This window comes from Haemorhous mexicanus, chromosome 6 (genome assembly GCF_027477595.1).
Source record: "Haemorhous mexicanus isolate bHaeMex1 chromosome 6, bHaeMex1.pri, whole genome shotgun sequence".
NCBI lineage: Eukaryota > Metazoa > Chordata > Aves > Passeriformes > Fringillidae > Haemorhous > Haemorhous mexicanus.
This window is the reverse complement of record NC_082346.1, coordinates 28,602,638-28,630,315: the sequence shown is the minus strand read 5'-3', so window position 1 is coordinate 28,630,315 and position 27,678 is coordinate 28,602,638. Positions and strand designations below refer to the sequence as shown.

The 27,678-nt window shown below is 40.6% G+C and overlaps 2 protein-coding genes across 5 annotated transcripts in view; both read left to right on the top strand.

Annotated features, from left to right (window-relative positions):
• LOC132328395 (uncharacterized) overlaps window positions 1-16,246 on the top strand; it is a 52,645-nt gene extending 36,399 nt beyond the window's left edge. Inside the window, 19 exon segments of the mRNA XM_059848215.1 lie at window positions 2,372-2,444; window positions 3,404-3,540; window positions 3,927-4,058; window positions 5,535-5,575; window positions 6,268-6,310; window positions 6,926-6,995; window positions 7,190-7,356; window positions 7,507-7,587; window positions 8,321-8,358; window positions 9,008-9,143; window positions 9,788-9,924; window positions 10,326-10,548; window positions 11,241-11,355; window positions 11,684-11,821; window positions 13,105-13,212; window positions 13,738-13,929; window positions 14,388-14,554; window positions 14,946-15,132; window positions 15,683-16,246. Of these exon segments, the coding sequence (XP_059704198.1) occupies window positions 2,372-2,444; window positions 3,404-3,540; window positions 3,927-4,058; window positions 5,535-5,575; window positions 6,268-6,310; window positions 6,926-6,995; window positions 7,190-7,356; window positions 7,507-7,587; window positions 8,321-8,358; window positions 9,008-9,143; window positions 9,788-9,924; window positions 10,326-10,548; window positions 11,241-11,355; window positions 11,684-11,821; window positions 13,105-13,212; window positions 13,738-13,929; window positions 14,388-14,554; window positions 14,946-15,132; window positions 15,683-15,891 (2,394 nt within the window). The 3' untranslated portion in view covers window positions 15,892-16,246.
• A 5,665-nt stretch (window positions 16,247-21,911) lies between these two features.
• The window catches only part of LOC132328990 (cytosolic phospholipase A2 epsilon-like), a 37,754-nt gene continuing 31,987 nt past the window's right edge, over window positions 21,912-27,678 (top strand). For 2 of the 4 annotated variants that reach the window (XM_059849517.1, XM_059849516.1), the window contains exon 1: window positions 27,261-27,450. In XM_059849517.1, coding sequence (XP_059705500.1) covers window positions 27,424-27,450 — 27 coding nt within the window. In that variant the 5' untranslated portion in view covers window positions 27,261-27,423. Of the gene's footprint in view, window positions 22,047-27,260; window positions 27,451-27,678 lie in introns of those variants that run through there. The other 2 variants (XM_059849519.1, XM_059849518.1) reach the window with 2 other exon arrangements.

Sequence of the window (27,678 nt, the reverse complement as noted above, 5' to 3'; positions counted from 1 at the left end):
GTTTCCTGCCAGTGTAGATAGCAAGAGCTGGGAAATTATGCCATTTATTCTCATAATAGTATGGCAGAATCTTAAAGTGGATTTTCAACACCTGAGTTCCCGAATTAACCCCTCTTCTGGCCTCTAGTAAAAACTAGTAGATTTCCAGGAGCCTTCAGACATGAAATCTCTCCTCTAGGAAATGAGAGGACTAGATGTATAGGTGTGCTAGAAAAGATTTTTACCTTTCCTCTGTCTAGTTTGAGGCCATTTAGTAATAATTAGGAAATCTCCCTTGTTATGTTTTGTGATGAGTAAAGTTACTGAGCAGCAGGTGTTGTGCTCTCAGTTTAAGAAACAGCCAACCTTTTCTGGATTAGCTGAATGGAAAACCCAAAGATGAGAAAATACACCCTGCAGTACAACTCTCTACACTTCGAGGGTTGTAGCAGTTTCAGAAGAACACACCAAACACCTCAAATTTTTTAGGCAAAACTCACAAAGCTGACAGGATTTTGGTCATTTGTTATTTATAGCTCTGTGATGTCTGAGCCTAAGGCTCCTTGGTCATGACAGGGCACATCCACATGCCTGAGTATTTTATTCAATCTGCACTGCCTTCCTGACACATTGGGATTACCACAAAGGTGGCTCCAGGGGATCTGATCCATGGAACTGAGTTGAGCCCTTCCAGGAATTGTCTTCTCCAAAGCCAGTCACTGCCAGCATCAGTTTTTGGTTCTGTAATTACTGAGCGCTTTCTGTACCTGCCTCATTTCTGTGCCTTTAGGAGTTAGGCTGTAGCTATGAATCAAGTGCCCTTTTTAGTCTGATCCACAGCTACTCTTGGGACCCTTAGCTACTCTTGGGACCCCGTGGTTTGACACCCTTGATTTGCACACCCAGTGACCTGGTGTGCGGCTGCACAGCAGAAATATTCTTGATGCCTTTTCCCAGAGCAGGATGCTTTGGTTACTTGAAAGCTGATTTTACCTGTTTCTTCATTAGACTACTTGCTGACTGCCCCCAATCTCAACATCATTGTATTCATTAGCCCTGGCTGCCCGCATTGATACACTCAGATTAAACATTTGGAGAGACTTCACATGGATGTATATTCCATTAAGCCAGTGAACACTGAGGCACTTCCCTTTTTGTGTATGGACTTTATTAACAGAGCAGATACCAAACTGTTCTGCTCAGACAGTCCAACTCGAAGTCTTGCTCTCCTTTCCTGCACTGCCCGTGTCACACTTCTTTCTCAGTGGGTCTGATGAGGTCACTGTCATGCCAGTGCTGCTTTAGGGCTGGCAATGGTCTTTTATAGTCATTTTTCAGTATAGGTGAAGTCTTTACCTGTCCATGGCCCTGTGCTAAGTGTCTTTCAGGTCTTTTGGAGCAAAATTTTCCTGTGGATTTATATTCCAGTATGTTGTATCTTTTCTCCCCCTCTCCTTGACAGTAGAAATAATAAGTTATCTGGAAGGTGTTTATTTGTTTATTTTATGGTAAAGGGAAAGGAGATATGAACTCATATCTCCAATATGAGATCAGAACAGCAATGTGAGAGGCTAAGAAGTCATGCATGAGGTCAGAAACACGGTCTAAGATGAAAGAGGAAAGCCGCAAGAAAAACCAGGAGTTTCTTATCAGGTGTGAAACGCTGTTTACACTTCTTAGGCAAAACAGTGCAAAGAAGCTGGAGATGTGAACAGTTTCCATATTTCAAAACTAGAGAGAAATTTCTCCCAAGAAAAAGTCAGAGGTGACCTTAGCTCAAGAGGGCAACTATATCCCTGTAAATTAAAAACTCATCCAGAGTGAGTAGTATGGTGGAAGTGCAAAGCAGCGATCTCTTTCTCAGATCTTAAAATCAGTTTGGGGATCAGAAGTAAGCATTTAACTCTGCAGAGTACTGTACATTTAAAAGAGCAGGATTATGAGAAAATCATATCTCATAGCCCAGGAGACTGAATATTTGTAATGACTGCATAGATGGTAATCACCACAATAATAGTTCTATCGCTTGAAGAAGGTCTAAAGCATGTCTTAATTTTCTACCTTGGAAATTTAAAGAATAAATCATCTCCCAAGCTGGGACTGAATCTTAGCAGTTTGTGCAGCCAGATTTTAGGTAAGAAACAAACAAATGCTCTAATAAGGTAAATCCTCATATCATTCTCTAGAAGAAAAGAAGTATTTCAGTCTAGTACCTGGTTTTGATGTTAGCAAGAAAACAAATGTATTGGCCATTTCAAACTCAAATAGAAAATTCAACTAAATTGTTCTTGAGTTGGGAGTTTAACTCTCTTTATCACTTCTGTCTTCTAAATATGCCGTCTAACTGTAGCATTCATTCTTGTCTTTAATATGTTTGTTTTTTTCCCTGCAGATAGAATCCTCTCCATGTTACTTACTGACTGTAAGAGTCATAAGAGCAAGAAATATCCACCAGGCAGATGTCTGTAAGTATCTGTAGTGCTCTACAGAGGAGCTCATGGGGGTCCTCTCACCTCTCTAGGCTAACAGCTAGTCCTAAAGCTCCAAAAAAAGATGCTTTCTAGATTTCTTCCATGAATGGAGACAGTTCTGTTGTTGGTGTGCTGGTTTCAGAAGTGAACATAGAGTGTGTTGCTCTTCTTTGCATCAGCCCTTGTTCTGAGCTGAGATAACTCCATTAGGTCACAGCTGTGCCTATCACACAAGTTTCTCTGTGTCCCCAAAAGGAGCAGCAAAAGCTCTGCAATCGGTTGAAAGCAAAAAAATGTGGAAAAATCTCCCTTGTTTTCCTCTGGAGTATATTTATGTGATGAAGAACACAAAATACTTGCATTAATTGAGTAAATAATGAAAGATGAGAAGACTTGTCTCAAATTTAGCTTGTATTCAAAGTTTTCTCAATACTAAGTAATCCAAACTACCATGCCCCAATTGTCTGTGTGCCGGCATTCCCAGAAAAAAGCCCATCAGGTGTTGTTACATTTTGTAGCTCCTCTGGCTTCTGCTGGCCTGGAACCAAAATATAATAGAAGATTGTATCTTTACTTATGCCAAAATCAGAAATCTTTTTCTTAATGTTCAGTTTGGCTAAATGAGAGGATATCACTTTTTTTTCCTTAATGCTTGCTGCATTTGTCCTGGATTTTTTTATCCTTGGCTAAACTTATTGTTTTATGACATAGAAGGAGAAAACCCTTTGTGTTTAATGTATTTTTTATATTTCTAATCACATTTATTTAGAGAAGAGTCTTGTCATCCTTTCTTTTTCTCCATTCCTCCTACCTAAACTGCATTGTTTATGTTGAACAAATATGTCATTTTGTATCATAGTGTCTCTCTTTGAAAACAGAACTTCATATTCTTTAATTAATTCTTTCTTCTAGAGCAAATGCTCGTTTTAGGTGTGTTTGTGTTTGTATTACAGTGAGCCAAACTGATTGCTACGTGAGCCTGTGGCTGCCAACTGCTTCAAACGACAAATATCAGACTAAAGCTGTCAAGAATTGCAAAGATCCAGTCTGGAATGAAACCTTCTACTTCAGGATCCAGAGTCAGGTCAAGGTACTGAACTGGGACTTTTCTGGTAACTGACCAAGGGAGCTACTGAGAAGGTTTTATCCTTTTGCAAAGGGGCATAAGCAATTTTCTCAAGAGGCAAGGAAAGATGCAGAAAGATGTGAGAATAATTCATACCTCCATGCTGTGAAAGACAATTGTCTCTCTCAGCTATAGGTAGAATATTGCATTTGAAATGTCTGTGATTTCCTCTCATTCCACCTCATAGGAGCTGACATGGACTTGATTTCCTCTCCACTTCCTTCCCTTCTTGTTCTTTTTCTTTATGTCCTCCCACTTCTCACAACAGCTGACTAAAACAGTTGTCCCCAGGACCTCTTGTTTCGAATAAAACCTGACACATTTCCAAAGTCCTTTCCTTCCTTCCCCAGAATGTGCTGGAGCTGGCACTCTATGATAAGGACGTGGTTACTCAGGATGACCACCTCTTCACAGTGTACTTTGACATAGCCAAACTTTCCCTGGGAGAGGAAGTCTTCATGCACTTCAAGTGTGATTCACAGGTGAGGTCCGAAGTAAGAAATTAAATAGCTTGGCAAGAATGTGTTTGTTAGCTTTTCTGTCTAAAATGTTATTTGTAAAATTTTGTCTTTTTTCTTTGTTGTGTGCCAGCTGCCTAGCCGCATACAAATAAGTTGATTTTCACTCTGACATGGGAAAACCTCTTTATTCCTGAATCTGTAGGCACACTGAAGGCTTTAGTGCTGGCCACAGAGGCTCACAAATTTCAGGTGTATTGGCAAAATTGTCAGTTTGCTGAGTCTGTCCCCATCGAGGGTCAAGGAGGGTGTCCATGCCAGTAGCTGATGATTTTGTCGTAACCTATTACCTAGCCTAGTAATTAGGAAGTAAAAATTCTGTGATCAGAACTAAATGTCAAACCAGACTGGTTGCTAATTATGGAATGTGGCATGGGTGTTTAAATAATGTCTAAGTCATGCCACTCAGCTTGGCAGCAAGAAATAGTCCTATCTGAATGTCCAGGGGGACTGAAAGTTGTACATCCCATCTCCCACTATGCTGTGTCTATCATTCTCCTTTTCCAGTTCCCTTTCAGTTTCTTGTCCATCTGTCGTGTGCCACTCAGTTGAGGAGCTACCTCATCTACACACACCCAAGCTCCACATTGCACTTCTTTGTCTTTAAATGTCTTATTTGACAATTTTGTTCCTTGCAAAATACTGAAGGAGTAGTGTGTGGACTTCACTAAGCTCTGGTGAAATTAAAACTTTGGCTAGTTGTACCCAGCTGATCACTTTGAGTGGTTACAGGTGCCATAACCAAGCTTTTTCTTTTTGTATTTGCACAGCTACACCAGTTAGAGCTCATAGTCTTCAAGCCTTTGTAAACTTTTTTGTCCTATATTATTAACTTCTTGGTGTCTAATTCAGTGGGTGATTTGAGCAAGTAAGTAGTCTACAGCATGATCTCACTTTGCTGTTCATCATCCCTTCTGTCTCCACTTTTGTTTTCCTCTTGCCTGTGCTTTCTTTCCCCTGAGGATTATACTCTTTTTCACCACTTCACAGACCAGGCCTTCATTTACCTCTGTCCCAAAGCCCTCAACTTGTTGCCAGACAAAGAGATTTTCCTCTTCCACAACTGCTTGGCATGTCACCATTTCTCTTCCTGACACCAGAAGGCTTTGGCTCTCCCCTTCAGCACATCCCCTTTCCTTCTGCTGGCAGATTCAGAATGAGACATCTCTTCCTAGGTCTGTCCCATAGGCCCCAGCAGAAGCAGGCAAGCCAATCAATTTCTGTGTTAAAAACTGCTATGACAGCCGTCCACAAGCTTTCTATCAGTAGAGAATCTTGAAGCTCCAGACACACAGATGTGAGGTGATATGTGCCTCTGTTTTAAATGCTCTGCTGGTCACAAACAGTGCATGCATACCCAGACTGTGAGAATGAGATCTTGCATTATGAGAATTGCCAGTAAACTAGTACCAAAATCATTTTCCTTTCTTTATTTTCCAGAGACGAGAGGAGTTGGAGGTGGGATTTGCCTTGGATAATATGTGAGTAAACATGAACTGCAACATTACCTGGAAAAAAAAGAAACAGCAGTTCAGAGGCATGAAATAATCTGGTCTGGTTGTTCAGAGTGCATCATTCCCAAGGAATCTGTGCTATGAGCTGTGTCGACAAATGGGTGAATGCCAGGATGACCTCCCATGAACTTCAGGCAAACAGGGAGAACACCATAAACCTTTTCTTTGTCTAATATAGGGAACATTACTTAAGACCAGAATGTTGCTGGTTTGTAATGCACTTGTGTTTGAGACCAGCAAGAGGGTCCACCTCCCTGTGAAACACAACATGGAATAATGCACTGGATTTCTAATCCAGAGCCTTTATTTTTCCATCATCCAACAAAGCATGATTTTTATTTTTTTTTAAAGTGGATTCCATGAAACCATCCTTGGCCTTAGCTTGGGACTCAGCATAAAATTGCCACGTGGTTTGGCCTCAGAGCGCTTTTGGCATTTTTTTGCTGAGCTCCAGGACTGGATGAGCCAGTAGGATGACAATTGTGCCTTGACATAGTAGAGTGAGGAAACTTGTACAACAAGTCTCCTGGGACTTTTCTTTCATATCCAATATGCAGGTAAAAATATGCAAGAGGAAAATCGGGAGAAGGGTGGGGCTCATGAACTATACTGTAATTTTAATGAGTTATTGTAAATGCATTTGTGTTTCTGTTTCCTAGTTCAGGCCCTCCTGAAACCATCATTACTAATGGAGTGCTAGTGGTAAGAGTTGTATTTCATCATTTTTCTTGTCCTGTCGCCACACTTGTTTCATTTGACTCATGGTCATCAGGACAACATACCCCTTGACTGAGACAGCCAGTACTGAAACACTGCCATTTCCCACTTCATCATGACACATCCTTGTGGATGGCACCTTTGGAGACACTGTGGCTGGAACAGCATGGACATCCCCTATCCCAGCACTCCCTCACTGTTGCAAAGGAAACACATGGTTTAGGTCTGAGACATCAGTGCAGCAGTGATTTTTTTCCTTTGACATCACTCCACCCAAATTGCTGAAGTGAGAGGATTTGTCCTGTCCCATGCACATATACTTTCCCACATTCAGAACTGTGCTTTTTACACAGGGACTTCCCATCCCTGACATTTTCTCTTTTATTATCTTTGCTTGCTCATGAATTGTGTTTAAAACAATCCCCTGGGATCCTGAAAGTATTGTTTTTCACTTTGTCCTCATCTTCTCCCTTCTGCAAGCCCTGTTCATCCACACTGCCCTCCTGCCTTGCCCTGGTTGTGTCCTGTTTAGACTAGGAAACAGAATGTCATATTGGAAAATTCCCTGCTGTGATGTATTTTACTGTTCACATCTTACAGTCTCGCAAAATCTGCTGCTTAGAAGTTCAGGTGGTTGAGAAGAAGAAGAAAAAAAAGGAGAAGAAATCAAGTAAGATTATTTCTTCATCAGCTATTTTTAATTTATGTGCTAATGTTATGAACACAATTGGCTTAATGTAAGAATTAAAAAGCCCCAACAAATCCAATACATGAGAACAGCCTTGTGATTGACTCTGTAAGAATTTTTGTTACCAGTTTTGATGAGAAAGCTAATCTGTGTCTGCTTTTGTGTCATTTCCTTAGAAAAAGAATTCTCCTTTAAAGTGCAAGGATCTTATGAAGGCACCCAGGACATTGTGCTGGGATCTAATCTGGTCTTCAGCTCCTCTCCTGCCAAATTCCACTATGCCAGATACAAGCAGCCAACACTGGATGTTACACTACCAGGAAAGAAAGGACCTCCCTCCTTAGTATGTTACAACTGAGCTTTAAAAACATAGTAAATGGCATGTGAAATATTAGAACCATAAATAGACACCATTAATTTGCATTGTGGGCAAATTAATTGTGAGAGTAACATTCCTAACAATATAAACCTGGGTTTATTTGTATTTTTTCAGCGCTCCTGTGTGTGTAATACAGGCTTTCCAAATGTGGAGCTTCATTCCATTCCAAGTGGAAAAAACATGATCTTAGCAGAGGTGAGTGCCTCCTTTTTCAGTGGGAGGGGCTGGGAAACCTGGATATGGAAATCTGCATCCCCCTTATGATTACCATGGTACTTTCTGACAATGAAAGCCTGCAGACAAAAATACCACAGCCTAACAGTGGTAGGTGTTTGAGCAGTTAGGCCAGGTTGTACCTTGCTCTGTTTGAATAGAGGTGGTGCATCTTGCTACTCCACTCTGGTATTATTTCACATGAATGTTGAAACTCAGCTCTTCCCCTTCTCACACACCAGTGGGGCACCTGAACTGACTGAGGTAGTGTCAGACTCCTGCTGATGCTGACGATGCTTTACGAAGCACTTTGAGATTCATGGTTTAAAAAATCCATGTAGAATAAGAGGATCTCAGCTGTTGTGGGGTATAAGCCACAGAAAGAGGGGAACAAATGCTGTGTAGAATCATAGTCCTGGCTGGCTGCCTAGGAGGTGCTGTTAGTAGAGATGGGTAAGGTGTACATTATCATGACTCTGTAAACAGCAGGTATCCTCAGATGTTACATTTACTACACAGCATTAAAAATTATTGAACTGCTTCCCTTTCAGTTAAACACTGCTGTCAATTTGCATAGGCTGCTATGCAATTATTCGAGCTCCTGATTATTCAGAGTACCTGATTTGTACCCACATTGCTAGGATGGCACAAGATAAAATTCCTACTCAGGCTGCAGGTTGTCAGCACTCACATTGTTCACATTCTTGCTTTCCAGGATAAAAGATTCGGTTTATATGCGAAGGCAGAAGACTGGTAAGAGACTTGGCCACTCTTGGAAGTTAACTTTTACTGAGCTGAACTCACCTCACCCTAGGCTCTTTACTGGGGAGGAGGCACTCACAGGACTGTAGGTGGTGTGACCAGGTGATGTGGCAATAACATTAGCTGGAAGCAACTGCGTGTAGTGTATTGTCTAGATAACCCATACTGAGACTTGAACACTGAAAAAATATGCATAAAATAGAAAAAATAATATTACAAGTCAATTATACTACCCAGTGTTATGGTCAGCACAGTCTTTTGCCTTTAACACTGGGCTAGAGCGCAGCCAATCGTGTGGCATTGTTGATTATGAAGTAGGAAAAATTCCTCCCTAATTCAAGAAAGTACAAGAAGTTTTTCCTATAGCTCTCAGTTCACTAAAATATGAGAGAATCCAGACAGTAAATATCTCAGAAATTAGCAGCAGGAATGTCTTTCCTTAGGCTTTATTTTGATAGCTGCTTAGAAATTTTTCTATCCTTCTTTCATGCAGCACTGCATACTTGCTTGGGAGTGTAGGAAAGGGACCTCCTGTAAAGGTAGTATTTTGTGGATCAGGTTCATTTTATTGCATTGGAAGCTCTGAGTTTGTCTACCAACAATAAAATGGAATATTCTTTTTTTCTGATTTTTGATTCAGCCCAGACCACCTTGATGTGCGTTTAGGATTTGACCTCTGCATACAGGAGCAAGACTTCCTCTGCAAAAGGAAGAATTATGTTATTCCTGCTCTGAAGAAGGTTCTGCAGCTGGAACAGGATCTGCTGGACCATGAGGTCTGTAGTGAAAACATTTAAAACATCTCACCAGTGCTTAGCAGTGAGAAGTTAATGGCATAATACAACCTCTTTTTCTTCGCAGTTAAAAGTTTTTCTGATCTTTCCTCATCTTAAAACTTATATATATCTCCAATACTGCCCCCCCCCACCAAATTCACTCAGCTGTTTGTGTCCTTTGCAGTTGGTATCCTGAGTTTAACCCTTTTCCTGCTACACCTTTCTTGGAAGCCAGACCAGATATTCCTTGTATAGGAATGGCTTCTTCCACATTCTTTACTATTGTTATCCTTATTGATAGTCCCTCCTCTCTTCAGCCTTTTAGTTTTCTTTTTAATTCCTGTTTTTTCAACTGATTTTTTTTCCTCTAACTGTCTCTTCTGGTTTGAATTAATGCATTTTTATTTGTTTCATGCCAAACATCTCTGTTGAACACATTGGAGACAAGTGTCAGATATCTAATGGTCATTACTTTCTATTCCTGTTCTCCTTTATAAAATAAATGGTAGGTTAGATTTCAGTAGGAATCATTTAGAAAGGAGTCTGTGGCTGGGCACAGGTGGTGGTGCCAGGCTGTTTGTGTCCCTCTGCGGTCAGGTGCAGCTGCCTGTGACGCTGGCCCTTTCTGTCCCTGTGCTGCACAGAGCCCAGTGGTGGCCATCATGACCACGGGAGGAGGGATGAGATCCTTGACTGCACTCTATGGCAGCCTGAGGGGGCTCAAGAAGCTCAATGTCCTGGACTGTGCCACCTACCTGACTGGCTTGTCTGGTACTACATGGTGAGTGGGACTGGGCAGCCCTTGGCTGGAGTCTGACACCAGAGTCCTGAAGGAGGCTGGGGCTGATGTACAGTAGTTTACCTATAACAACTTCTCAGCAATCCTACTTCTCAATCTTCTTCCAAAATTGACAGAATAAAGTCTTTTCATGGGGGGAAGTCACATAATTTTCAACTATATGAAAACAAGCGTTTTTCTAGGAGTGGTCTATGGAAAATTGTTCAAGCTGTTTAGAAAGAGGTAATGACTGTGACTTCAAAGGGAACATGACAGTTTCATAGGGAATTGAAGAAAGAAAACATTAATCAAGAACTTAAACCAGAAACATTAAATGTAGCTATTGTCTACCTCAAGCATTGATGTGCTTTTTTCCCTCTCCAATATATATTTCCTCTTCCTAGGACCATGTCAAACTTGTACAGAGATGCTGACTGGTCACAAAAGGATCTCGACAAGCAAATCAGTGAGGCTCGAAAACATATGACAAAATGCAAAATAAATTCCTTTTCCTTGGAATATTTGAAGTATTACAAAAAGCAGCTGTCCCAGCGGAAAAGAGAGGGCCGCAAAACATCCTTTATAGATCTCTGGGGGCTTGTCCTGGAATCTTTTTTGCATGATGGGGTACAGTATATCATAAAGCAGCATTTACTGTGGCTTAATATTTTCTGAAAATTTATTTCTGGAGAAGATATTTTTCTGTTGGCTGTGAGAAAAGCAGGTTGTTATGAGGCTGTGCAAGCAAATGCACAGCCATTCCCAAAACATTTGATGACAGCCTTGTAGATACTCATCCATGGTGGAAATCAGCATTCTTGCTTGTGAAATTTTGAATATGTTTTTCTGAGAAAACTCCAAGACTAACATTTTGAAACAGTATTACAGTTTAAGAATTGTTTTTCATATTCTGCAAGTTACTTGTTTAGAAATAACAAAATTGCAGACATTAGGCGTGCCCATGAGAGGTGTTAACAAAAGAACCTGCAGAATTTTGAAAGGTGTGAGGTCTTCCATAAAGCTGCAGAACAATGCAATAACGTGTTTTATATCAAAAGTATTGCTTTATGCTCTTTATTATTCCTTTCCATTTTCATCTTAATGCATCATCAAATAATCTGGCATCAGACTGGATGGCTGCAGGTATTTCAGTAGCAGAATGTCTATGGAAATTTTGAAAAATATGGAACATTTCAGAAGATAAGCCGAGCACACATCAGACATTAGAGGCAGGAATTTTTCTGCCCTGCAAGCTTAGATGCAGAGAATATTGCCATGCTAATTTTTGTCTCAGTGTAACCGTATTTCTGGAATCACAGAAAGACAACCACAGACTCTCTGATCAGCAACGGGCCATTGATCGTGGTCAGAACCCACTTCCTATCTACACTGCAGTCAATGTCAAGAACAACTACAGCACTCTGGATTTCAAAGGTAATTATGAGACTTCTGGGAGTCATTTGGCTTTATATTTAAGGTGGTAAACCATGGAACAGTCTTTTTAGACTAAGCCTAAAAACCCCCTCTTCTTTGAAGACCAGAATCTCAGCTGGTGTGTATTCATATAATATCCTTGTGGTCAGGTAAAAGTTTGACTGTCTATGCAGCAGACTCAAAAATATTCCAAAGCCTTTCCACATTCATGAGTTTTCCGTTGTAGCATGCTTATAACTTACTGCTATTGGTCCGAAATATTAGACTCAAAGATTATTTTGAGGGCTGTAATAAAACATTGTTCTCTTCTTTGGGTTCTTTTTTACAGAATGGGTGGAGTTCACCCCATATGAGGTGGGATTGCAAAAATATGGAGTTTTTGTTCGCACTGAGGATTTTGGCAGTGAGTTCTTCATGGGACGATTGATGAAGAAGGTCCCTGAATCCAGGATCTGCTTCTTGGAAGGTAAGCTATTAAGAACAACAAATTATTTTATTGCTTGTTTTGTTTTGGAGGTTCTGGTTTATTTTGTTTGTTTGTTTGTTTTGGTTGTTTGGGGGGTTTTTTTAATGTGAGCTATATAAACTACACTCTAATAAAATCTTGTTGCCTGACTAAGATGGCAGTTTCACAAGAGAGGATAAATATATTTTTGCCGAATTAATACTTAATAAAATATATTCCGTTTACAGTAAAGAAGAAAATTCAAAGGGACAGTCAAATTTACACTATTAAACCTGGTTTTGAATTGAAATATAGTATGGCTTCGAGTAAAACAATAAAACTGAGGTCCCTGTGAATCCACGGTTCAGCCCATACTACCCCAGAAGGGTGAACTTCTGAGCCTATTGCCTGTCTCAAGGTAGTCAGTATTTTGTATGCTCCCTATAAACATTTTACATGAGCCTTCATGCTGATTCTCCACTGCATCAGGGAATGTTTGAGCATGCCAGGCTCTCCTGCTCCAGAGAAGCAGGCCACATGTCCCTGGCTCCAGTTTCCACACTGCCTGGGCAAGGCTGGGGAGGAAAACAACACAGCCATCCTCAAAACATTTTTGCTGTTGACTGCAGTGAAGCGTGGCCATGTGTTTTCTTAACAAATAGACAAGCTGTCAGCTTGTGACTGACTTCACAAGGAAACTTCTCTTTGACTGGGCACTTGACTGAGCAGGAGGAGACACTGTACTATTTTAGCCTCAGTCTGTGGTGGATTGTCCCACATTTGCACTCCCTGAATGAAGAAGCAGTGAGAACTTGTGCTCTAATGGATAACCAAAGAAATTGCTTTTCAAGCTCAAAAATTCATGGTCAAAACTGATCCCTTGGTGTGTTTACAGGCTTATTCTCAAAAAGGGAATCATACAAAAACAGAGGCTGTAAGATTATGTCGTAGTTATGCCCTTATCAATATAATTCCACATCAAATCTCTTGGATTGCAAACTTTCATCCTTTCTTTTTATACAAGTTTCATGTTACTTGGGGTTTTTTCCCTAAAAATGCAAATTCCATATTAATTCACAAAGATCTCCATTAATTCACAAAGATCTTCACACAGATCTTTTTGTATAATATAGACAAAAAACTGGATATCAAAAATAAGGTCTAAAAACCAGCAGCCAAATAAAAATGACTCTCCATAGTTTTAAAACAAAATGACAAAAAAACAAACTTCACAAGTTTCATCGTAATAGTTTGAGATTCATGATATATGGATGTTTGAGTTAGAAAGCTCTTTTCTTTTACAGGCATATGGAGTAGTTTATTTTCATTCAATGTGTTATATATCTGGAATTTGTGCCATTCATCAGAAGATTTCTGGCACAGGTGGACCCGGGACCATATTGACAATATAGGTAAACAGCCATACTTCTTTTTCACTGTGTATTTGTTGTTAAGTGGAGTTATATGTCTCATACGACATAGTAAAAATAAATAATTCAAAAATCTCTGGTCCTATGATCTATCAGAGGTCAACACTGATGCTTTTAGATGATTAAAATGTTCAGAAATAATAAGATGGATCTATAAATTATTAATAAAGCAAAATGTTTTTGACTGCTTCAAGTGGGAGCCACAGTAATACAAAGAAGCTCAATACCTGTCCTTTTCCAAAGCCTGTTCCTCAAATGTGTGTATGCCTGGAGTAGACTTTTATTGCTGTCTGACACGGTGTCCAGGGGGTTTCTATCCAAGCCCAGACTGTGTAAGGAAATGGTATTTGTCTAGTGAGAGCAGCTTCTCATTTTCTGTTTTGTTTGGTCACTTATGCTTGTTGAGCCTTTTAAAAAGAGAGAGCATCGGGGTTTATTACTTACCTTGACTTCTTGCGGGCTGTCCCTGCTGCGGGCAGGTGTAATTGAGCAGCTTTTCCCCGGCAGAGGAGGAGCCCGCGCTGCCCGTGCAGCCGCAGGAGCTGCGGACGCGGCTGCTGACGCCGGCCGGGCCCCTGGGCAGCGCCCTGCGCGCCGCCCTGGCCGACCGCGTCTGCATCGCCCAGGAGCACAACTTCCTCAGGGGCCTCCAGATGCACAGCCGCTACCTGGAGAACACGCACTTCCGCAGGTGGAAAGGTAACAGGACACCTGTGGGCCTGGGGGACAATAAACCAGCTGAACAAAAGGACCCCCCAGATTTGGTATTGCTGGGTTGGAGGCCAGGTTTGGGCAGAATCTCTGTTGGATCAATCTATGGTTGATCACACTGCAGGACATAGCACGGCATGGTGTTGAGTTGCGTGTCAGTGGTTTGCTGGTGGCACTCGCCTCCGGAGGCTGAGCCAGCAGGTCCTTCCTCTCTTCCAAGACACACTCAGTGGGGAAGCACAGTAAGCCCCGTTCATCAGTGTTGTTACTGCAGGGCCAAAACTGCATGTGGCAAGCTGAGAGGGCAGCAGAGAAGGGATGTGGCAAATCTCCCTTCCCCAAGGACTGTAACCAGTTAAGGCTCTGTGGACATTGTGTAAGGGTGGAAAAACAGGCCAGCAAGTTTTGCGGTATTGCACTTACAGCAAGAATTTTTTTTCTTTCAGATACTGTGTTAGACACATTTCCCAACCAGCTGACACAATCAGATGAATTCCTGTCTCTGGTAGATACTGGATTTTTCATCAATACAAGCATCATGCCACTTTTAAAACCAGAGAGAAAGGTGGACGTCATCCTGCATTTAAATTACAGTGCAGGATCCCAGATACTGGTGAGAGCAATTGGAACAGTCTATGTCTTCTTCAATATGTGCATACCTAGAATTTTTTAACACTTAGGTGCTTTTTATATTGGTCCTATTAAAAGTCTTAACCTTACGCATTTTTAGCTTAATGATGAAGTGCAATCCATCTTTTATAGGCTGCATGTAGTCTTGTTTGTTTTTCTTGTACGATAAACTGTATTGTGCTGAGACCCAGGAAAACAAACAAACAAAAAAATCACAATAAAACTTCTATCCAGTGTCACAGTGATTTTGATTAGGGGTTAAGAGCTTTTGCACAAGCAACTTAGAAAATGTCTACTTTGTTACTGGACTCCAAGAAATCCTGAGCCTTAAAATCCTATTTGAGGTCTTAATATTGCTCTGTTCCTTGATCCAGGCTTTGGACCAGACCTGTAAGTACTGCTCTGAGCAGGGAATCATTTTTCCCAAGGTGGACTTAAGTGAAGAAGACAGGAAAAATCTGAAGGAATGTTACCTCTTTGATGGTGCTGAGACTCCAGGAGCACCAGTACTGCTATTTTTCCCACTAGTTAACGATACCTTCCAAAAATACAAAGCACCAGGCAAGTACTCAAACATGTTAAAAAGAAAGTTTTCATCATGGACAACCTATTAAAAGGAATATTTTTAATACTTCAACTCCTGAACTTCACTGTTGACTCTTTTCAGTACATCAAACGTTTCAGTTGCTTAAATTTTTTAGCCATGTGAGATTTGATGCCAGGGCTATGATGTTTCAATCCCTAAGCTAGTTATCTTGCAGGTGATTGGCTTTCAAGTAACTTTGATGTATCTACTAATGTATACATCCATAGATACATACTGTAGGTACCTTCAGGTACAGCTAAGAACTAGGCTGCAGACCCATATAAGAATAATCACCCTTTTTTCTCCCTCATCCTGTGAAGCCAGTGGTATGCACTTGATCCAGGGACTGAGCTGACAATTTGAATAAGAATTATTTGTTTTTTTTAAAAATTAAAGCCAAACGAGTAATTTACGCTGTGAACTCCCTCTGTGGAGAGACACCTCCTTTCCTTCCTCTGTTAAGAGTTTGCTTGTTTATGAGCAGGGTGTTTTCCCTCACAGTGATTTCTCACCCTTTCCTCGCAGGTCAGAAGCGCTCAGAGTCAGAGATGGAAGATGGCAAAGTTGATCTGTACGGCTGCTGTTCCCCGTATTCCACGTATTCCCTTCAGTACACTGAGAAGGAGTACGACTGCCTGGTTCAGCTGGGTGAATACAACATCCTCAATAACGAGGACCTCATTATACAGGCCTTGCGCACAGCAGTGGCACGGAAAAGGCAGATGAAGAAATAATGTCAGACAAGGCAGGGTGCTTTTAAGTCCCTTAACCTGCTGGGAGACTGAAGGTCTCTTACTATTAGACAGCAGCCTTCAAAGCATTCCTGCTCAATCCCACTAAATGGTAATCTCAGGTGAACAAAAAAGACTGAAGAAAAACTTTTTCTCCGAAGAATTTCACTGCAGAAATCTTTGCAATTCAGTTAATCAGATGGAGTATGAATCGTTGTATGGTACAGAGGATGGGCAGCCACAAAGAAGAAGGTGCTAAAATGATAATAAACATGGTGCTCGTTGCCCTGAGAAAGAGCTTTAAGAGTTTAAGCCTGACATCTTCAGGGCAGACCACATTAAAAGCATATTTTATTAACTTGGCTTGTGTTTTGTATTTGCAAGGTGGTCCCGAGACAAGCAGCAACCTTTGGGACATGCTTGTGACTGGGATCATGGCACGCTGCATGCTTAGAGTAAAGCACATCAGTATGGAGAACAGCACTGTAGAAAGGGACCTGGGTGTCTGTGGCAAGTAGGATATGAGCTGGCAGTGCCCTGCCAGCCACAAGGGCCAGTCTTGTCCTGGGGGGCATCAGGCACAGCATCACCAGCCGGGCAACGGGGGGGATTGTCCCGCTCTGTTCTGCACTGGGGTGGCCTCACCTCTAGTCCTTGGTGTGGTTTTGGATGCTATAATGTGACAAGAAAGATATTAAGCTGTGAAAGAGTGTCCAAACAAGGGCATTGAAATCATGGAAAGCTTTGAGGGGAAGCCGTATGAGGGGTGACTGAGGTCACTTGGTCTGTTCAGCCTGGAGAAGAGGAGGCTGAGGGGGGGAGACTTCATTGCAGTCTGCAAGTAATTGTCTTGTTGGTTTGTCAGGTTTTGGGTTGTTTTTTTGTTTGGCTGGATGTTTTTCTGTGGGTTGTGGGTTTTTGGGATTTGGGGTTTTTTTGCTGTAGTGCTTTTAGAAGGTGATGTTGAAAGGTTAAACCTAGATTGAGTTTCTCAGAGTACATAACAGTAGACTATCTACAGTTTGTTGCCTACTCAAACCACCCGTGGTAGCATTTAAAATTCTTTGGGATGCATAAGATACAGACTAGAATATGAAATGCTGTGCTTGATGCACCCCAGATGCCAGGGCACACTGCTGGCCCATACTGAGCCTGCCACTGACCAGCATCTCCAGGTCCCTATTCTGCAGGGCTGCTCTCCAGCCACTCCTCTCCCAGTTTATACTTGTCTCTGGAGTATCCTGTGTTTTCTGTATTGGGTTTACATGGCAAAGTGTTGGTAGCAGGGTGGGCTGCTGCTGGGGTGGCCTCTGTGGCTGCCAGCTGCATTTCAAGGCTAATGTGGAGGATTTTATCTCTGCTTTCCAAACAAGAAGATAAAGATATTCACAGTGTGCTTGGCTGAGTCGTGTTACTCTGAAGCTTTAATCAGCATCATCAGTGTGGCAGAGGCAGCAGGACTCAGTGTTTCTGCAATGACAGGCCAGCCAAGGACTGCAGTGCTCTGTGCAGCTCTCAGGTCTAGAATACAGAGGAGGAGAAGTGTCAATGACAGGGAGGGGTGCCTGTGAAATGTCTGCCTCGTTCCTACAAGGGAGCTCTCTGGATATACTCTGGCTTTTATTTCTGTACTGCTGAAAAGCTGTAGCTTTAATAGTGTGGTTTGTCCAGGACAAATTCTTGGAAGACACTTTTCTGTAGATTATAAATAATTTCTGTCTCCCAGCAATTCTTTACTTTCCACCTATCCTTCCAGAATTAAAGTCTGAGAATTGGTGGTGTTGTAGTGAGGCTGGACTGATTTTCTCATGACCAGTTCACTTTCTTTGCAGAGTAAGTGTGCACATCTCACGCAATGGTTCTTACAGCTACAAGCAGGGCAGATGCCATTTCCTTACAGAGTATCACCAATGCTTCCAGCTCCAGCCATTCCCAAGCCAGCGGGGAGCTGGGTATATCACGTGTGGCTCTGTGCTTGCCTTTTCTTCTAGGATGCCCATCAAATGGATAGGCTTTTTGAATCCACTGTGTTCATTTAAAAAATGTCTCCTTTTAGACATTTTCTGACCGGTCTTACTCGAGATTCAACAAGTTTGAGGGAGGCTTTTTACACCTTTCACATGTGAAACCTGAAGAGAAAGTTCAGCAGGGAGTGCAATAAATAAGTCTGGAAGGTCCTAGGAGAGGTAGAAGAATGCTTGCAAAGTTGTTGGATGTTAAAGCTCAACCTGGAGGGATACCTAGCTTGACTGCATCCTTTGCCTTTGCAATCCTTGTTTGCAAATACATAATAAGCCTTTAGCAGAATGCTGAGGGATAGTTTTCTGGGCTTTCCCACTTTTGCTTGCTAAATGGTCCTACCAGCTTGCACTTCTTTGAAAAGTCCATTTTATAACACTGTGCAGAGCTATTCAATTGTGCAACTCTGGAGAATTGCTATTAGGCTATAGCAGAGCAAGTAAAATACCAAATGAGCTTTATATCATACTAGATTATTAATCTGATTTCTTTCCATGGCTTATAAAAGCCAGAAGTACCATCTGATCATCTTGTTAGACTTGGTAGATGTCAGACTGTTACCTGCCGTGCAGTTACTGAAATGTCAGTCTTGATGATCTGTGGCTGGCCAAAGTCTATCTTGAAGAAAAATGATCCCTCTTCTATTATAGATATCAGGAATGGTGAAGTCACCACATTTTGTGGAGCTATGTTGTGGTCAGTGATTGTCTTCCAGCAATGGGTATGCACCTTCTTTTCCAGCCTCATTTATTTTGGCCAGAGCCCAGATATTAGCACATTACATCTTTTCCTAGTACCTTAAAAGCAAGATCAGTTTTATAAAATAGTTTACATCACAGCCTTCTTTTCATCAAACCAGTAGATTAAACCCTTCAAATTCTGATTATAAAACCCCCCCCTTTATTTGATGTATCCAGCTGTTTCTCTTCTCTTGCACTCCCTCCAATTTTTCATTGTCCCTTTATCAAATGCAGACTCCAGTACCCTTCCCACTACTGCTTCACACTGAGACATTAACATTGCTTTGTAATTTTTATATTCTTACATATAAATGAGTTCCCAGTTTCCATACATAGAATCCCATTGTTCTCATTTGCTGTTCAAGGCTTCTCACCAGTTTGTCTTCCATAAGCTGGTTAGTTAGTTTTTTCCACACTCGTCTTCCCTTTTTTATGGGGGAGTAAATTGAAACATACATTTGGCAGTTCTTTAGTCATAGCTCACACTCCAGTGCATTAAATTTTACCAGGTTAATCAGGCCAGTCTATCAAGTGGGTCAGATCATTCTTTATGATTTCCCTGTCCTTAGTATTACTCCCTCAATCTTTTTTCTTCTGCAAATCTGGCCAGTCAGGGTGCCTTATTTACTTCCAAAGTAAAAATTAAAATGTTCAATAGAGTTTGAGACTGGTAAACTCTTAAAAATTCCTCTAAAGAAAACTTTTCAGTGATATTTATCACTGAGGACTACTTCTGAAATCAGTTAGAAAAAATATTCTTTACCTTCCTAACACATACTTTCTTTTCAGTCTTTGCATTAAAAGATCTTGCTATCTTTGCACAATAAACTTTAAAAAATGTGATATTTCAGGATAGAACAAAAACTGTTTCTTCATATTGAAAAGCACTATTTCCTACTGACTGGTTACCAGAGACAGCTTGGGGCTCACCAAAACTGCTCCTCACCTTACAGGGAACCTCTAGATAATGCTAACCCCAGAAAGATTTCTTTTCCATGCAGTTACCTTTCATTGCCATTTTGCTACGCCATGCTCATTTCTGGGAGGACATCCTGTAATTACTTTGACACCCTTTGCAGCCTTGGTGCATGCTGGTCACTTAAAGACAGCTTCAGTAACCTGCCTTGCAAGATCAATGCATCCGTAAGACGGCACATGCTTTGATCTCACAGTGGCACCACCTCTATAACATACCTAAAATAAGGAAATTAAAGAAGAATTTCTGTGCATAGTCCAAATACAAGTAAGATTTTTGCAAAGTTTAAAAAAGAAAAAAAAATCAAAAGAAAAAGAAAGGCACAGTTATATCCCTTTATTATTATCAACTTCCACTAGTTTTCCTGTCCTTTTTCCCTGTTCTTTTACTTCACAGCTACATGGTTCTTAAGCTCTTTACTGAACCATGTGCCTAGGCATTCAGTTCACATGCAAGGGAGGTAGGTCTCTTACTTCTGCCTTCATGCAAAAAGTTATGTTTCAGACATAATTTTTTACTCCAAATCTTCCCCCGGTGTTTTTATACACACACATATATATGGAATTTGATTGGGTGGAACCATCTGCTGTCCAGACAGTAAATTGTACTAGTTAATGACTGTCCTAAGGCCAACTAATTACACATCAACAATCTTTTTTTGGCCAAACACTCCCTTGTGTGGTGGAGTGCAGTTTTCAGTGTATAATTGGTTTGTATGTTAGAAGTTATATATAATATAAACACTAACAAGTGCTGTACAAAATGTATGAAGCATAAAAGTAAGGAATGTATGCAACTTGAAACCAGCTCTTCATTTAACACAGGTATTTCTATCAACTACTTCAGGGATGATGGAGCGTTTGGCATGCATGACTACCATCTACATTTTGAGGAATAGCAAGAGAACCCAGAGTGGTAATGTACAATAACTGATTTTTCATTAGTCACATATTGTGTTCATTATGGCAATGACAGCCAGGGTAAACAAACCACTGGCACATTAGTACATCCCCCTTGCTACTTTTTAAAATTGGCACAATATTCACATTCTTTCTGTAGTTCTGCTGTATACCAAGAATTAAAATAGCTGAAGCATAGATAGTCAAGAATCCTAGACAATGTTTTAGAAACTAATTGGTATGAATGATCTCTGTTCTGTCTTATTATGTGTTGTTTGACTATGTGATCATTTCCATTATTCATTGATGAAACATGTAGTGTCGTCTTTTTGAACACAGAATACAAGTGTTTTATTATCATTCCTGATTTAGCTGCATAATTAGTAATTATTTTGCTTTTTATATGAAGTATTAAGTCCAAACCTTTGAAAGCATTTTGCTTTCTCTTCGTAAACATTTCCTTTTTATTTGAACATATGAGCTTATTATTGTCTTGGACTTGTGGAAACGCAGCAAATAATTCATTTTCCTTTCATGTTGTATCTGTGCAATGTGATCTAACTGAGTAGGTTTTAATTGTTATATCACATAGGGTCAAAATATCAAACACATGTGAGAGGTTATGCAAGAGATGTTTAGACAGGTTTCCACATGCTTTAGTAACGTGTGGCTCCCTTACATTTATTATAATGGCTACTCAGCAACGTTTGCCACTAAGAATTTGTTCTTCTTTAATCTGTTTTCTTGACCTGACCTAGGAGTCATGCTTGGCTTTGATGTCTGTGAGTTTTAGCACAGTGTAATGTTGCAATGGTGATCTAATTTCACATGTAATAGGATGTACTTACAAAGTTGCCTATCTCGATCTCCTGGAGAATGTTTCTTTCCTTACGCATTTCTGAAACACTTCCTTAAGATGTTTTGCAATGGTTTCTTTAAAGTTGTTCCATACAGAGCTGTCGACATAGTTTAATCTTTGTGATCAGCCCTTTTGTGAGTAAGTGGCCGCACTAGATTCCTGCACAGGTTTGTCTTTTATTCAGATGGAGCATGTGGAATGATGGTGAGACTCTTTTGCTTAGCAGTCCCAAGTTCTCCCATACTTGGCTCCACAGACACCTGTGAAGCCACGTGGAGTGCCTGAGAAATGGCACTGTTTTGTTAAAGCCCATGTGAAGTCCTGTATTGTAGCATCACTGAGACCCCATCCCGTGGGCAGCTGGAATGAGGCACGGTGATAGCTCAGATGGAACAAAGGGCAGCTTTGACTCCCAGCGTAGCCTGGGTTTGCTAAGCAGTGCTTACATGACCTGCCAGGTGCCCTGGAAAGGCTATCATTCCATCTTCCCAGTGACAACATGCTGTATATGGGGCAAGATTGGCTGCCATGCGCACCAGTTCAGATTGCTCAATGAATGAACAGCACGCAAGGGAGATGCTGGATGTGAGAACTTCTGCAACAGCCAGGCCTTTCTCATACAAGGAAGGGACACAAGGAATTTCAGCACTGCAAGATGAGCTGGAGTGAGTACATCACCTAACCCTGAGCTTCCTTTTCCTCTTCAGCCAGCAAATGGGGTGGGAAATGCCCACAGTGGCTGGCAGCTTTTCCTCCTCTGGGTATGCCTTCCTTAAGGATGTCCTCTTCCCACAGCTTGTGCTTTCCCACCAGGGCTCTCACACTGGAGTCACTGCATCAGATGTGAGCTGTGGTCTCATAATGCGCCATTCTATTATATTTTGTAATATGGAAAATGGCAGAAAAATTAGGAATTTCATGATACCAAACCCTGAGGCATTGCTGTGTTGAGAAAAGCAGTCTCCTGATGTGTGCTGAAATACTCTGGCTATACATCTCTTGGCTGGAAAGGCAGTGCACTCAGAAAGGTGCTGTGGCCACTTTTACACTGAGGAGGTAAAAGAGAACCTGCTTAACAATGGGGAAGGCTTGGAGGAACTGCCAGAACCAGGACTGAACCTGTCACCTGCATTGGGGTTCCCTTAACTTGCCTGGGACTCTCAAACAGTTCTCATGGGAAATGGCATTTTTCTCTCTATAGTCAGGAAATGCACTCTGGTAACCAACAGATTTATGCATCAATTAGTTTTTTGTAATGTACTTCATCCCTTGGAGCTAACTGCAATGAACACTGGAAATTTAAAGCTGATGATAGCCTATGAGGTCACATATGTTAGACAAGGATAGTAAACTCAAAGGCATACCCCTCCAGCACTTGCTCATTTTATCAAGATAGCAAGAGACCATTAACCTACTACAGCTGAAAAGGTTTAGAGGCCAGTCATTTCTGGATAAGTTGCTTTAGCAGTCGCAGCATCTTTTAGTGTTTGATGGGATACTGCAGTGATGCTGGCAAGAACTACAATACTCGAGGCAGTGTGTGCCTTACAAAGAAAGACTAATTTAAGAAATTTATATATAAGCTCCCTAATAAAGAAGTATTGCATTTTTGCATATGCACAGGTCTTCTATGAGTCAAATCAGAAGAGAGATTATGTCCTGTGAAAGAATAAACAGACCACATAACCCTGCAAATATGAGGTACTATCAGTATTTGTTCAGGACATTAAGTACTTCTTGGAGAGTTTCTGAAATATTTTCTGAATGCACATTTTTTCTGAGTCTGAGTAAAGTTAGCATATATGTAACAAGAAGCATCTAAACTCCCTATTTGTCATGGGGAGGAGCATACAGAGACCTTTTAAAATCAAGTTAATATTTTAAGTGAATAGAAGCACTCCTTTTTTTGCTGATTTTACCTTGTGGTCCCAATTTTCTCAAGCCGTTTCACTTTTTCTATCCTAATGCCTTCATGGTTTAGTGGTAGACTTGGTGGTGTTAGATTAACAGTTGGTCTCAATGGTCTTAGAGGTCTTTTCCAACCTGAAAGATTCTATTAATCTGTATTTGACTTACAGATAAATATGTTTATGTATACCTTTCTCATTATGACATATATATTTATCTTGTTCAAATAAAGACCATATGGGTCACCAGAAGCAGCTATGTGGATCAGGCAGAGTTTCACAGTCATTGCCATACTAGAGCCTGATCCTTGTGAGTGACATTTAGCATTGCTCTTATGGGGATTGTTATGATCTCTTGATTTCTGGCTTGGACTTGGACATTTTTGCTTTTATTCAGATGGGCCACGATGTGATAATACTTTCAATGCCTGAAGCATCATACTGATGCACATTAGCTCCATTTACCTGTATCTCTGAATAAAACATGGTTGTTTCTAGTAAAGATAGTAATCAGGAATAAACCAGAAGGGATTTCAGTGAAGCTCCCTTTCTTCTGTGTTCAGAAAGGTGATCTGAAAAATCTGAGAGGAAGATGTGCTGAAGCACCTAATATCAAAAGCCCATAGTATAGGAATGAGACATAATGAGGAGTCTATAGGCTGCAGAGAAGCTGTAAAGGATGGGAAAGAGTCTGAAGAGAGCAATCATGAAGAATGATTGACAAAAGTGGAAAGAAAACATAAAATCTATCTGATCTTTTATTTGTCCTTAGCTACCACTTTAATAAATGTTTTAATAAATAAATCTGATCCAACCCATTTCTTTGAGAATTAATATTGAATTCCTAACTCAGTTGTAGTTGTAGTTCTAGAATGTGTTTATTGTGGTCTTAGACACCACCAGTCTAGTTAGGGGAAAAAAATCATTGCAGAAAAAAACCTTAAATGAAAATAGTTTCAAGGCAGAGCAACTTTGGGTGAACTGCGTCTCACCACTAGCTCATCAGCTGGCAGACAGATCCCTAATTTGCCATAAGTGTGGTATCTTGGGATGGCCCAGCAAAGTTTCTCTGTTCCTTGAGCTGTACTAAATGTATCATTTGCCCACTGGAGCTCTGCCACACAAGTCAGGAGGGCATTTCCTCAGAGTTGTTGCAGCCCTCTCCTGTCAGTCTTTCTCTCTGACGTTTTCCATTTATCCCAAACTTGTCTCGGATGCCTATAAAGCTGCTGCTGAACTTCTGCAGATTGCAGCCTGGGGTTTCAAAGAAAACCCAGCTTGATATTACTCCCTTAATGCACCTGAATGTGAGTCACCACTGCACAGCCTGTGCTTTATGGACAGCAGTCCCAAGTCAGGCTATTTCACCACCACGGGGCCTTTGGTGGTCCTTAACCTGAGCATGGCTGGAAGTTTGTACTGGAACTTGCCACATTCAATTTTGCATTCTCTGCCACCTTGGTAATCACAAAACTTCTTCTTTGTTATTTAAATGGATACCAGAGAGGATTTTTCATTTATATGCTAATAGAGCTTTTGCCCAAGGGTGTTTTGCAGCTTCACATTTCAACAGGGTGAATCACGTGCTAACAACAAAACCAGGTTCCTCCTCAAAGTCAGGTTCCCTCAGCATCAGTAACTTTGGAAACAAGTGACTGAAGAGGACATGCTGATTACCCAGGGTGAGATTCATCTAATTCATCTAATTATTCTAATTCATCTCAGCTACCTTCAGACATTCAGAAGTCAGGTGTCAAGTGTGGTCTGGACATTTAGGCTTCTCCAGAACAATCCAATGTGGTGGTGTTCAGTCACTACTTGCAGTTGCCATGCATTTTTTTCATCCACTCAATACAGAGAAAACACAACCAGCTTCTACTATGAGTTTAACTTTCAGATGACTTAGTCAAGTCATTGTCAAGTAAATCTTGAGTGCACACCTCGTGAACAGGATGTGTTTGCCTCAAAAGGAATAGTGCTTCATAGCAAAAAGCAATTTTGAACTTTGAACTAATTTAGGAAATTTAATACCAGTGCCAGCTTTGAGTGGAAGGTACCTTTGGCCACCTCTGACCTGAGCTTAAATAACAAGTATTTCATATAGGGCAGGCTTGAGTCAGGAAAGAAAAGTTGGTTTCCAGGCAACAAGCAACTTTTAGTCAGCTTCCTAAGGGATGCTGAAGGCTTCTTCCCCCACCTCATTTCCTTTTGTCTTAAAAGCAAAGGTGCAATATGACAAGGTAAATGAAAGCAGGATCTCACACAAAAACCTCACCCCCATTAGCTTCCATACATTTCGGAAGCATGACCTTGATCTGACAGCAGTAACAAACGCTCTCATTCCTCAGTTGTGCTACTGAAACTCTTCTAGGCACTTCAGCCAGGGACACAGGTGGGTTGTAGCAGAAGAAATAGAAAATGTGTATGCTTTTGTGTATACAATCACTTTTGTCTAAACGGTTTCTTGTCCCCATTCTCACAGGAAAAAGAAATATTCTAATACTTTTTTTACAGAAATGCAGGTGCTCATATTAAGTAAAGCATCAGACAAGGAATGGGAGAGACTTGTGACTCTCCTTAACCTGCTGCTGTAGATTATCTAATTCTGGCTTCAGTTATGCAGTTCCAGAAAGTTTCAATACAATGAAGGTGAGAAAGGAAGTTAAAAGTTAACTTAGCACTTGCATATCATGATAAATTAATGTGCTTATTTCAAAAAGCAACAACAACAAAAAAAAAAAGTTAATGCAGATATAAAATGAAACCTAATAAATCAAACTTTTGGAAGGATGAAATACTCCATGTAAGATGATCAGATTGTCTTAACTTGTTCTTCTTGTAAGAACAGCTTTTCATATTGTTTCCTCTGTTCACATAAGAAAAGTATGCAATGAGACTTCTAGAAGTCATTGGGTTTGTCTCTAGTTTCTGTTAGTCAAGGTCTTGGTAAAAAACATACCCACAGTCAGAGTGGCAGTGATTTCACACGTATGCCCATCTCTAAGAGGAAGCAGGATGCTTTGTCATCCTATTAATCTCAAGTTCTTTCATAAGCACTAATTTTAATCATTCAGGAGGACTTTCAATGCTAATGTATGTGTGCCTAATAATGCTTGCATAATGTCTTAGAAAATTTAATCATGGAGCTTCCTAGAGGTGTGCTGAACACATGCAGATCCTCAGATTAAAAATATTCCAACAAAAGATTGTTGGATCAGTCCATTAAATTCCAATAATCTGCTAATATGACAATTTCAACACAGTTGATAAGAAATCTGGAACACTTCTGCATCAGAAATTGATATTGTAGTTTGTGGAAATATTTAATGATTTTTCAAGGTGAAATGTTTGGATCTCACTTAAATTTGTTAAGGTGCATGCTGTATTAAATGTGAAGCCCAGAAATAAGAAAGACATTTCAAATGGAAAAATGATACAATGTAGTTTAGGGAGCAGAGAAATATTGCTTATCATACCTTCTTTTATTTATTTGAGATGGAACACTACAAGAAAATTGAGTGTGTACACAGAAATCATGATGCACATGATCATGAATCAACAGCACTTTTCAGGGAAAAATGTTCCTTCAAAAGAATTCTTATTATCTTCCTATGTAAATGTCTTCATTCTAATGATCATCTTCATAGCTGTTTTTAAATTTATTTTTTATTATGGATGTAATCATGTATGGAATTCAGATATTTGCATGGAGAAAATATGCTGATGTGTTTATTAGGCTATTGCTATCCTCACTTTTAGAATATCACTGTAAGGCTGTCTCACATAGGTGATCTCTATCATATCATCAGCCAGGTTACAGCAGCTACTGCATTTCCTTGAGCCCCAGGTGGGAACAATTTGGTGCCTCAGCATGCTCTGCTCAGCCACAAGACCTGCAGATATGGAAGCTCACACCTTACAGCAGCTGCTCTTTGGACAACTAATGTGGGTGGGAAAATTCCCTGTTTCAGAAATCGTGGAGGGGTGGAGCTCTGACTCAGTGCAATAAAACACCTGTTCAGCAACTTCTGAGACTTCGTCAAGATTGTAAATTTGTTTCAGGAGGCACTGGCACTGTGGAGCCCAGTACTAAGGTGCCATTCACAGCAGCTGCTTTTAATGTAGCAGCGATCTCATGGCATCAGCCTCTGCCTTATCTCAGGTAAGTGGAAAATTGAAAAACCCTGGCAGGAGTCTTGGAGTTTTGATTCAGATTTGCCTGAACTACAACAGGTCGAGTCCCCTGTTATCTACAGGACATAAATTTCCAAGAAAACAAGATTATCCTTTCTTGGACATTTGCAGTTACCAGGACCTGGAGTCAGAATTTTTCCGTATAGCACAGAACTGGTACATTCATTTTATTAGCCACAATGAGGAGGTACAAATT